Source organism: Mus pahari, chromosome 19 (assembly GCF_900095145.1).
Source record: "Mus pahari chromosome 19, PAHARI_EIJ_v1.1, whole genome shotgun sequence".
Classification (NCBI taxonomy): Eukaryota; Metazoa; Chordata; class Mammalia; order Rodentia; family Muridae; genus Mus; species Mus pahari.
Window position 1 is genome coordinate 28,978,747 of NC_034608.1, and position 12,815 is coordinate 28,991,561.

A 12,815-nucleotide genomic window follows, 5' to 3' on the forward strand; every position below is an offset into this window, starting at 1 on the left:
TGCCAATCATAAGTAAAACCTTGGTCACTTGTATTACCATATTGACTATAGGAGTGTCCAGAGTTCATACTGAAATGCTGATTCAAATCTTGTCAGTACTGGATTCATCCATTTCTTATGAGTTGAGTCAGAGGTTTTATAGTTGAGCAGTTCTACAGAAATTGACTTATCCCTGGGAAGAGGACTCAAAGGGCTTCACAAATTTCTTCTGTACAACACAAGTAGATAATCCCACCTACACTGTGATGCAATGTTTTGTGCAAAAGCACTTGCCATAAGAGGGAGGAGCTCTTCTCACTACATACTCTGTGCTCCCTATAAATACCAAGCTATCACTGAATGCTGGCATGCATGCATTGGTGCGTACAAAGTATATTTTTCTAGGGAATGTAACCACTTAGGATCTCCATCAGGGAAACTATGAACTTCAGTTTTAGTAGTGACCCTTCGGGCTTAAACCTGAGTCTATAAATCAGGACATTATGCATGAAAACTTCCCAGACCCCATGACCTCACAATGGTAAAACACTTATCTGTATATGTCTTGGAAATGACCTTGCTGTCTGTGGCATTCCCATTCAGAGTGTAGCAAAGCTTCATTAAAGAGGCATCAAGTGTGCCCAATGGACAAGGCCTTTGTTAGTTACTGTGGAGAATGAGTGAATCAACATCAACAAATACTCAGACCCTTCGTAGGCACAATCTTACCATGGAGGTTAGAGAGGTCCACATGATATAAGCCAGTGACAGGAACAAGAAAGAAAGAAAATAAATGTGCTTTCAGAGGATCCTTTAAGTCTTGTTGTGTATGTGCATTTGTGTGTGTGTTTGTATGGCTGTCTGTGTGTGTTTGCGTGTATTTCATTCAGAATTATTAGATTCTCATGTAGCAAACAGACTGGTATTATAGACTAGAACTATATAATAAAGATTCCTACATACCAGCATCCTAGTGGTTCTGTGTAATTGACATTCCCATCTAACAGTGGAGTTGTCATGAATTCAGATGAGAACATAGAAGTCAGAAACTAAATTTTGGTCTTTTTCTTATTTTAGTTAATATAGTACTTTGTACTACTGACAAATAATACTATGAATAAGATATAAAAACCATGGGGGCTGAAGAAGCAAACTCGGGGCTGTAGCCACCATCAGAAGGCAGGGACAATCTAGTGGGGAGGCCATCTTGGTCATACCAAGGTCTCCATCTTAGTAGGGCACAAACAACGGAACAGAGAGCTGCTTGGAAAGGAAGTGGGAGCCCAGAGATGTTTTGTTATAAGAGTCTTGGCTTTTCCTGGGAAACAAGAAATACTGTCAGCCACCAAGAGGGCGTGGACTTAGAAATTGTGATGGGAGCTTGAAGACCAGGGGAAGTATTTTGACAGTGCCTAGGTGTGTACATTGATGCGTTGTCATTAGATGTATCGGGAGACTCTTAGCAGACAGGGTTGATCTGAAACCTCAGCATGAGACTCTGGGTGCAGAGGACCCCTCCTTACAACAAGACTTGAGGGCTACCCTGTCCCTGCTCTCACTGTCAAGGATGTGGAATTCCAGCACCTGCTGCTCCTGTGTTCAGCTCGAGGTTCAAGACCTCAAAGACCCTGAGTGAAGCAGCTTTCCAGAGCTCTGGGAGAGTTGGGAGTCTGAGGAGAGATGGAGGAAGAAGATGTCATAGGCTGTTAGGGATGAGGGTTGTGGTACCCAGTGATGAGGCACTGCCAAATATGTACAGCAAGAGCACATGAAGCCAGGAAGAGGGTGTTGGAGGAGGGAAATGTGGATACAACCTTCACAAAAACATAAGGGATATCTGGTAGGGGCCGTACAGAATCTGGGAAGAAGCCCAAAGTTGTACCTGTTTCTCAGAGCTGTTGGAGGTTGTGCCAAGAGAAGGAGAGCTCAGCTGCTCTTAAGTTCCTTAAAATGGGTTGAAGAGGTGACAACCAATGTCCCGTGGGGCTGGTCAGATGCCACCTCAGTACATTTGGAAGACCTGAAATTCCCGTGCATTCCATCACAGACTTAGCAGCACAGGATGGCGCCTACCACTATCCTGAAATTTTAAAATTGGTACTTGGGGACATCTGAAGGGGTTATCAAAGTCCATATGAACCCAGGCGGTTGTAAAGATGAGGTGACCTGACTTGCATGCTGTCACCGGGATGACCTCCCTGATACAGAAAAGACAGGGAAGCTGAGTTCTTGCCCAGACCAGTTTGTCTCCATACCGTGGAGTTACAGGTCAGGTCATCTTGTACCACGGCTGGAGGCTTGCATTGTGGGATGTTCAAAACTGTGGCTCGCTTTGTCAAAAAAAAAAAAAAAAAAAAAAAAAAATTGCTCAGATTCTGAGAGTCCCAATCAAGCCGTGACTGCCCCTGCTGAGAAAGGCTTCTCTGAATGAGAGGAAGCTACTGATGATGAGAGTCACGTCTGTCTCATGATCTATAGCACAGAACCTTACACTGTAACGTGGCAACATCTGTTTGGGAGTGGGCAACTGGACAACCAGCTTTGCCCTTACGTGTTACGTGAACTCTGAAACCTGATGGAGCTTCTTTCAGAGATCTTTAAAGACCCCCCCCCCCCAAAAAAAATATCATGCTTTTTTTTCCTCAAAGAATTTTTCACCGTCACCTTTTATCCTTAAGTAATTTTGCTATTTTTGTCTCATTACAGGTAACGTATGAAATCGGAGGAGTCGTTGAAAGAAACAAAGACGCTCTTTCACAGAACCTCCTATTTGTAATGAAAAGTAAGTCGATTTTTGTCCTCACACTGATTTCTTGATCTTGGGACAATATCCTGAAAAATGCAGTCTACAACCTAAAGGGCAGTTGGAGTACCATCCCCACCCCACCCCCACCCCCACCCACAGTGGTCAGGATAGTAAGGGGTGCTTTGCCACACTGAGAATTGACTGGAATCTAATTGGGAGTCCAGAGGAAATGCATTCTTCACTAAGCTTCTAACAGACAGGCACGCAAAACGCCTTTACTGCATCCGTGTATGAATACGGACGAGCTTGTCCGCAGAGACTAATGAAGATGAAATCAGCTTCCGAAGTTATTTAAGCCACAGCATAGTGAGTTCCATTGGTAAAGATGACTCCAGGGCAAAACTAGAGTGGTACTTTATTTTTATGTACTTTCAGTTATGAGCTATTAATGTCCACTAAGTAGAAAGCTGATCAATGTTTATATGTATAAGCACATGCATTTATATGTATAAACACATACATATATATTGGTTCCTACTTAGTAGATATTAATATTTTATATACATATATCAACTATAATTCTATTCAGTATGTAACACTATCTCCTAACATGGATACCGTAATCAGATATGTGTGATTCTGTCTGTTCTAGTAATCATTTTCTTAATAGAGTCTCTGGTGATTCACCTTTCTCTGGTAGCCTCTTCAGGGAAAGGTTGAGTCTCCCTCTGGCTGAGGCGGAGTCATTTGTCTTTCCTGGAAAGACAATCCGGGCTTGGTGAAGTGGTCAGAAGCTTTGAAATGGAGGTCAGACATCTGCGTCACCACTGACTGAGGGCGTCACCAAGCACCTCACAGCCTGTGGTCGTGATGCACTGTTTACACGGGGGCCCTCTCTGCGGGCCTCTCAGTCACGCAGCTTTTGTGCGTTCTCTTGGCTGAGGCACTTCAGAGGAACAGGAGGAGCAGGGGTGAAATCACAAAGGGCTGGAGACTGGAACCCCTCAGCCTTGCTCACCCTGTAGGGGACCAGCCTCCCCACTGAGGTTACTTAAACTTTCACTGTTTGGCCCATCTCTGGGTGCACTCCCAGGCTGGTCTCTGTGTGAAGGTCTAAGAAACAGAGCTTATCATAGATATTATCGCTTTGTTTTAGTTTTGTTTTCCCTGGTAGTAAGAACAATATGTACAAACCTGGGGACTTTTTTTTTTTTAATCTTGCTTGTCTTATCGAATGCCTGTATCTTAAAGCCTTTCTTATGTTTGCCCTTGTTAACAAGTTAATTTGATTTCAAGGAAACAAGGGTGACTATTGCTTAGTCCTCAGCAGGAGGACTAAATTTACTGTGCTCTGGTGTACTTATGATTCTTATGTAAAGCGGTGGATGGTCTCCTTACAGTTACAACACAACAGTCCTAGGGACCACACAGAGCCACAGCAGTGCTCCTTTAGTACCCAGCGTAGCCACCACAGGCTCATGCATCTAAGACTGTAGTTACTCACATACCTTGTCATACGGCTGTGATAGTATTGTGTGACTCTATAGAATTTTATGGCGCCACGGAAAGTAATTATGAGGACACAGAGCTAAGAAACAATGGCTTTCAGTACAGTCTTCTTCACAGTAGGGGACCCACTTGAGGGAGGTGGAGGTTTAATTTTGAGGAAAATAGGGATCTGCCTTTGAGTAAGGTAAGCAGGGGGTCTACTCATCTAAGGCCTAAGAGTAGAAGGAAATAAAGCTGCTTCTCTCAGAAATTCACTCACCCAGGTCTGAGAGGCATGAGGCTGGCAGTTTACCTGTGAAGTCAGCTTTCTGCTGGCACTCTCGAAGCCATGGACAGGGGGCTGATGGGACATGCCCAGAGGTTCCCATCTGTGTCAGGAAGATGCTGGTCCCTGCCTCATCAATGTGCAGTCTGGTCATGTGACTTAGAGAGAAGACAGAAATGGGTCAACAACTGATGTGACCCATATTTATGTATAGTATTTTAGACATTTTACTTTTATAAGAAGACGTCATCATTTATATATGGGTCCTCCCCACCCCCTCTCTCTCTTTCACACACACACACACACACATCCACACACAAACATCCACACAAAGACACACACGAACACACATCCACATACAAACACACACACATACACCTTAAGAACACATGGTACCTGTTTAATTATTATATCTTTAAATAAGTGATTCTTATGCCTAGATTATTATCTTGAGGTGGTTCCAAAGAACGAAACTTTAAGCTTAAAAGTTTTGAAGAGTTAGGATTTCCAGATGCTCTTCTCACAGATGAAGATTGTGTCTCTGTGCCCCCTGCTCCTTCTCTCCCTTGTATTTTCTGAGATACTTCTCTCTCCGTGTCCAAACACTTAAGTGTGCTCCTGGGACACCAGGAACTCACACTCTGGGGCCACACCCACTGTGAAGAGAACCCACACTGCCCTTTGCCATTCTACCACTAACGTCTTCTCTACTTGGTTTCCTCCCCAAATTCCACGGTTTCCTCTCTACTGTCCCTACATCAGTCACACCTCTGTCCTATGATATTTTTGTCTTCATACTTGTTCACTAATGTACTGAATTTTCACTGAAGATATTACAGACACATACATATAAACCATATGTATGTGTAAATACACACACACACACCACATATGAAATATGTATGGCTTGCTGTTTTGCATGTGGGAAAGGCAGAAACTAACCTGCTTTTCAGGTGAACACTGTGAAATGTCTGAACAGAATCCTAAGGACTTATGCAAAGCATTTCAAGGTTTAATTTTGCAGTAATGTTCAAGATGCAGGCACTGTTGTTTTCATTGTGGTTTTAAAAGCCACTTGAGCCCAGAAAGTGTCTACACACACACAACAGTAATGGAAGACTCCTCCCAGATTCTTAGCCAACACACACATTATTGTTTCTCTGCTATTCAGAATATTCCTAATCCAAAGCCCACCTGTTGGAGCTCCAGCCCGACCTTGAGAAGTTGGTCAAGGTCTTGTAACTCCAGACTTTTCTGTATGACTAACCTGGTGTCTGAATGGTACCAGTACACCTTGCTTCTGCAGCTGAACTGAGCGAGCGAGCGAGCGAGCGAGCGAGCGAGCGAGAGAGAGAGAGAGAGAGAGAGAGAGAGAGAGAGAGAGAGAGAGAGAGGCTCTTTTGCTACTTTAGTCCAATGACAGATGCAACCAATTGAGGCGGAGTCACCCAGAGTATTTAAATACTTCTCTGATCAAGGTTAGCACTGGTGTAATGTCTTTGGGATGGGGTAGTTATTTTCTGGTAATGGGAAACTAGAGTCAAAACTCATGCTTTTATGACTGTATCAAGTGCACAGAAGCCTGTTAGGTCTGACCTGGTAAGATTCAGTGCTGACAGCCAAGACAGGAGGAAGATACTCTTTAGAGAGCTGTGAGCCATGAGTCGAGGTTGAGAAGCTATGACCAAGACTCAAGCCAAGGGCAGGAAGAGTCACCGTCTGTCTGGAATACTGAATGCTGGTGGAAATATCATAGATCCGGGGTGGGGTGGGATGGGAGAAGTAGGCTCCACCGTCCACACAGAAGAGGAAGGGGTGCTTCCATAGAGTGAGTCCAGCCTCTGCCGTGACTTTTTTAAGGCCATTTACAATGTTCATCTGTTTCTCTCCTAGCAAGTGAAAATGTCGTGATCAGTCATTTGTTCCAGTCAAAGCTGTCACAAACGGGATCGCTCATATCTTCCTACCCATCCTTTAAATTTGGAGGACACAAATCCACCCTGCTCAGCAAGAGAACCGCCTCTTCCATGGTTGGAGTAAACAAGAATTACCTAGAACTTAGCAAGGTAGGGGACTCCTTGTTCTGGCTTCTGTGGTATTTAGTTCACTCCGCTCGGGCACAGTCTCTTCCCTCAGAGGCGCGGTTTTAATACAATGTGAAGATATCCAGAAGGAACTGAAGGGAAGATGCTGGGTTTGAATACAAGGGGAAGATATTCATGTTCCGACAGAAGGAATTAAAGGGAAAGATGCGGGCTGGTTGTCTCTGTTGCAGAGGAGGAAAGAGCTTAGCCATCTTCTACTTCTAAGTCTCGTATATCACTGGAGGAAATCAGGGCAGGAACTCGAGGCAGGAACCTGAAGCACAGACCAGGAAGGAAAACTGCTTGCTTGCTCTCTGGCTAGGTTTTTTGTGCCGCACAGCCCAGGGCCACTTGTCCAGTAAATGATGTCTCTCAGTGCCCTGGACTCTCCTGCTCTGAGTAAGACAGAGCCTCACAGACCAACGGAATAATGACAATCACTTGACACTTTTTCTTGTTGGCCTGTCTGTTTTGCTTTTGTTTTCCAGGAACCTCTAGGCTGTTTCAGGTTAACAGATAACACTAACCAAGAGAGGTAGTGTCTTAGGTTCTGACGGTGTAAGAGGACACAGAAAGTTTCAGTACACTGACAATTAGCGTGACCGGTTTCATAGCGATATCATCAGTTGTCTCTGTGACATCCTGTTCAGTTTTTTAATCTCCATAGCCATCTTTTTTGGATGGATGTTAAAGAACTTCATCCAAAGTAGAGATAAACATAGTATCTTATCCCGTTGACCTGATTGCTTCCAAGGTTTAGGTCTGGAAATGATAAATTGTCATTTCTTTTAATTTCCCAGGACTGTGTGTTTGTAAACCTTGAGCTTGGTTTTGTGTTGCATCAATTGTCAGTGTGCCTCTTCCACACATGTTGGATTTATGACTACAGGTCCCATTTCTAAAGGAGAACTAAAACCCCCCATGCCGAGTTATTTCAAGTGCTGCGGAAATGTGTGTGCACTGCTTTGCTTAGGATGAAAGGATGGACTATCCAGAGAATACCCCATCCGGGAATCCATCCTATCATCAGCCACCAAACCCAGATACTAATGCACATGCCAGCAAGATTCTGCTGAAGGGACCCTGATATAGTGGCCTCTTGTGAGGTTTGCCTGGCAAACACAGAAGTGGATGCTCACACTCAGCTATTGGATGGAACACAGGCCCCCAATGGAGGAGCTAGAGAAAGTACCCAAGGAGTTGTAGGTGCAACAACAATATGAACTAACCAGTACCCCCTGAGCTCGAGTCTCTAGCTGCATATGTAGCAGAAGATGGCCTAATCAGCCATCATTGGGAAGAGAGGCCCCTTGGTTTTGTAAACTTTATATGACCCAGCACAGGGGAAGACCTGGGCCAAGTAGTGGGAGTGGGTGGGTAGGGGAGCAGGAGTGGGGGTGGGGTATAGGGAACTTTCAGGATAGCATTTGAAATGTAAATAAAGAAAAAAAAAAAAAAGAAATGTATAACAGGAAAAAACCAGTAACAACCTTCCACTTGCCAAAGGGGAAAAAAAAAAGAAAAAGAAAAAGAAAACAAGTGCAAACTGCTTTAACAAATCTCTTGCTTATGTCTACCAAAATACAGAGTGGGAGATGCATAATTTGGAAGGGGTTGAGAACAACTGATTTTGAAAATGTAGTTACTGAAACAGTTTGAATATATCTTAGCTCTCCAGTTCAAAGGAAAGCACGGTTTAAGATGTTGCCCTTTGAAAAATGACAGATGTGTGGGAGTATGTATATGTACTTGTGTGTATGTGCATATTTAATGTGTGTCTCTGTGCATATACCATATGTGCATATATATGTGAGTGCATATATGTATATGCATGTGGATGTTGTGTATGTGTGTATGTGTACTTAGGTATATATGTGTGCTTGTGATTCTGTATGTGTCTGTGTCTCTGCACATGGTTTGAATGTGCACATGCATATGGCTCTGTGCCTGTACATGTATCTATGTGTGTATATGTAAACATTTATAGATATGTATGTGCATACATGGGTATGCTTTTATATAAATATGCATGTGTATGCCCACTCTTTGTGCATATACCTGTATGCATGTATATGTGTGTGCCTGTCTGTGTTTATGTGTATTTATGTACCTGTGCATGTGCACTTGTGTTTTTATGTGTCTCCCTATGTGTATGTGTGTGCCTGTGTATATGTGCCTGTTTATGCATTTATGTGTGTGTGTGTGTGTGTGTGTGTGTGTGTGCATGCCTGTGTGTATGTGTGCCTCTGTGTGTGTATATGTGTGTGTATATGCTTATGTGTGTCTATGTGTATGTATATGTGTGTTCGTATATGTATGTGCCTTTGTGTGTGTGTGTGTGTGTGTGTGTGTGTGTGTGTGTGTGCATGTGTGTGTAGACATGTGCTGTTAGTCAGCAGACCCTAGGATCAGTGAGCCTTAGTTATGTTGTAGAATTAGATATATCAGGAATCCCACCTCACAGCCTAGCAAAAGTCATGTCTACATGAGGAAGCCAAGGGTTCCCTTGTGGAAAGCTTGGTTCCAAGAGGCTTTTCATCCAGACATCAAAAGTAAGAACTTTCCATACACCTAATCTAAACTATACATTTTAACCTCGGTTATTAAGCATCTGAGACCTGGCCACCTTTAGACTCTTCCCTGAAGCACTGGAGAGGAGAGATATTTCACAGTAGCAAGCTGCTCAGGGAAGAAACCTTGTGCCCCAACTGTGTGGATGGAGATTTACTTTTGTCACAGATTCCTTAAATGTTCTGCTCCCCAGTGCCCTTGCTTTACCCTTCAACCTACCCCAGCCCTTGTACATCGATCCCTGGGCCAGAAACATGGAATTTTACCCATTCCTTAACTGAACATGACACTGGGCTTTGGATTTGTGGAAACGGGTAGGTGCTGGCCAAATGCTTCATTTTGCATTCCGGTTTTGGCTACAATGAATCACTGCCCTGCATAGTTCATCTTAATGGAAGGAAATGAGCTGCTGTCCAAAGAGATAATTCTGTCTCATTAGCTACTGTCCTCATAGCACTACCAAATAGACGATTGGGTTTTAGCAGAATTTTTTCTTCCATAGTGTTAAGAGGAATTGGTTTAGTCTACACCATCATAGTTCTGTGAAATGCAAGGTGGCATCGTTTAACCCTGGTGGGGTTTAATTAATTACCTCTTGCCCTTTAATTCTTCTTCACTCAATGTCACCATTGTCTCTGTCTTTTAAGTTTTTTTCCATTATCACTTAATCTTTGCTACACATTTTATATTTCTTTTAAGAGCTGCTTTTATTACTTATTGAAGAAGACACTCTTCTGTCCATTTTCAAGAAGTGCCTTCCCAACCTATTCCTTTCAACAATTAAAACAAAGAAATAAAGAAAGGTGAAAAAAACCAAGAATGGTCAAGCCCACACCTCTGTGTTATAACTGCCTTAAAGTTAAGGGAGCAAAGTAACAACTGAAGAACACGATTGTAACAAAGTAGCATCTTTCTGCCCAGAATGAGCTACATCTCGTGACTGATGTGAAAGGACAGTAAACAGGCAGGCCACGGCAGGGAAGTTCTTCTACTGGTCTAATCTAAGTTCACCCTGAGATTAAGATGGGGGGGGGCAGGCAGGTGGTCAGTGTGCTTCAGTGTGAAAGATCAGTGGCAGTGTCTGTTACCTTACCCACAGCTGCCCATCTCCCATATCTGTGGCAACAAAAAAAGCCACAGACTTTTTATGACCTCTTGTTTATGTATTTGTCTGAAAGTGAATTAATAAGAGCTTAGTTTCTCTTTTTTTTCCTCTAAAACCAGAAACTAATAAGATAAATCTGCCCTCCTTGGCTCCCTTACAGTTATTAAAGAAGAAGGGAACTTCCACATTCCCACAAAGACTGGAACGAGGAGATCCTGCCACCACTGCATCACAACTCATGGTGAGTGACCCTCACAATCAAAAGTTCCCTGTTTGTTTCAATTCTAATGCGTTAATACGATAGTTTCCTTTCCATTTCTAAAACCTTGAGTACCTTCAGAAGAAAGGTCACACACACACTTGCACATACACACACTTGCACACTTGTATACACACACACATGCTGAACCAATGCATAATACACAAACACATTCATGGTTTGCATTCAGAGACCCCTGGTTTGTTGTTATTGTTGTTGTTGTTTTGTTTTGCTTTTAAACTGCTTTGTCCTCCCACTCACTGTCTCTCCAGGGAGTCAGCTACATTCTTCTCTCTCCATAGAAATCTCTGGCAGACATCACTGCGAAGCTGCAGAGGGGCAGCCCACACTTCATCCTTTGCATCAAGCCCAACACCTCGCAGCTGCCTGGTGTGTTTGATCATTTCTACGTGTCTGCCCAACTGCAGCACCTCGGTGTCCTGGGGCTGGTGAGGCTATACCGCTACGGGTACCCAGTGCGCCCTTCCTTTGAGGACTTCCTGTCCAGGTCAGTCTGGAACCATTCCTCTGCCCTCTGTGGAGGTGCTACCCGGATGCTCTTTCAGCTTCCATTTGGAGCACGATGTTCAGTGGTTCTGCCCTGCCCTGCTCCCATGTGCAAAGAGAATCTGAGAGGCAGTAAAGGGTGTCAACAGAGCCTATATAAAAAGTGACCAACCTTGCTGAGGACAGGAATTTGAAAACCATTTAGTTCCCATCATGTGTAGCTATCCATGGACTTATGATATATACAGTATTTGCATAACATTTATTGCTATGATTGGTATAATTTTGGTTATTTTTTCCTTTGTCTTATATGAAGAAAATAGAGTTTAGATGAAGGTTACCAAACAACACAGATGGGTCCTTCTTTGTATAAATGGAACTTTACTGGAATGTAGCAGGAGTATCTATTTGCATGTTGTTTGTAGCCATTTTTTTTTATTATAATGGTCACAGAGATGATAAACACAGTGCAAAATACAGCTAAGGCATTTTTATGATTTGACCCTATAGGAAAGTGTGTTGATCACCTATATTAGATCATTTCAAATCAAAAGCATTATATACCCAAAACAGTGCACAGACAAGGGGCATGTTGGGGAAAAGGGCCTTGTCTCCTCCTGCACGCACCTTTACCTCAGCAACTTGCCAGGAGTACTCACAGCTGCCTCAGAGCTGTGACAGGCTTTCAGGCTGTGTAACTGCCTAAGTATTGTGTAATGTTTGCCTGTGTATGTTGGAGGAGCGTATCTGTTTATATGTTCCAGTGGTGTGTGTGTGTGTGTGTGTGTGTGTGCACATGACAAGTTGACATCAAGGGCCTTCCTTCCATTCCTTTCCCTGCTACATTATGAGACAGGGATTACAGTGAACACAAACACCCTGATCTGGAAGCACTAGCTAGGCGGCCATCATTCTCCAGGGGTAGCTCTGGCCCTCCCCAGCGTTAGGGTTTTCTCCTGCTTTTTTCACGGATATTGGTGATTTGAACTCAGGGTCTCACACTTCAGAGGTGTGGCAGTTTGAATGAGAAATCTCCCCCACAGGCTCACTTATTTGGACAATTCCTGACCAGGCCAGGGAGCTGCTTAGGAAGGTTATGGAACAGTAGGAGTCAGAGCCTTGAAGGAGGAAGTGTGTCACTAGTGTGTCACCAGGGGCAGGCTTTGAAGTTTGTAACTGCAGCCCACTTTGTGTCTGCCTTCGCTGCCCATCACTGTGGACATTTAACCATGCAACCATAAGCCAAACTAGACTCTCCCTTAAGATGTTTCTGTAGTGTCTTACTATGGCAACAGAGGATATCTAACACCAGATGTGAGCACGGTCAAGCAACCACCTTCCCAGCCCATCTATTCATAAACCTTAGTCTGAGTTTAAGAAAATCAAAAAATCTAAATGAATCTGCTTTAAATAAAGTACTTCATGAATATTAATGTAGCCTGCAAATGTATGTTAATGTCACTCTTCCAGTCTGGATCTCTGCTAGTCTCCTGCATTGCTATGACTCTGTATGTCAGAGATGCTTGCAGTCTAGTAGACAGATACATGCGTGCACATCTGGACAGCAGACAGAGCTGGAAAGACAGAATACGCACCTGTGTCACAGAAGCACAGGAGGGAGGCTGCACAGAGCTGGCTTTCAGGTGAAGTTAGCATTAATCTTGGTAAAGATAATATTAATGCTAATAACTATCTAGTAAACACACCATGCCATATTTTATAGGGGATAATTGCAAAGTTGGTAATTAGATAGGAGTAAACTAAGCCTGAACATGAGCAAGGTTTATGAG

At 43.4% G+C, this 12,815-nt stretch overlaps 1 protein-coding gene across 2 annotated transcripts in view; it reads left to right on the forward strand.

The window, feature by feature from the left end:
* The window catches only part of Myo16 (myosin XVI), a 490,479-nt gene that overhangs the window by 350,887 nt on the left and 126,777 nt on the right, over window positions 1–12,815 (forward strand). For both annotated transcript variants that reach the window (XM_021218659.1, XM_029531821.1), the window contains exons 24-27: window positions 2,686–2,761; window positions 6,393–6,565; window positions 10,420–10,500; window positions 10,821–11,026. In XM_021218659.1, the coding sequence (XP_021074318.1) occupies window positions 2,686–2,761; window positions 6,393–6,565; window positions 10,420–10,500; window positions 10,821–11,026 (536 nt within the window). The remainder of the gene's footprint in view (window positions 1–2,685; window positions 2,762–6,392; window positions 6,566–10,419; window positions 10,501–10,820; window positions 11,027–12,815) is intronic.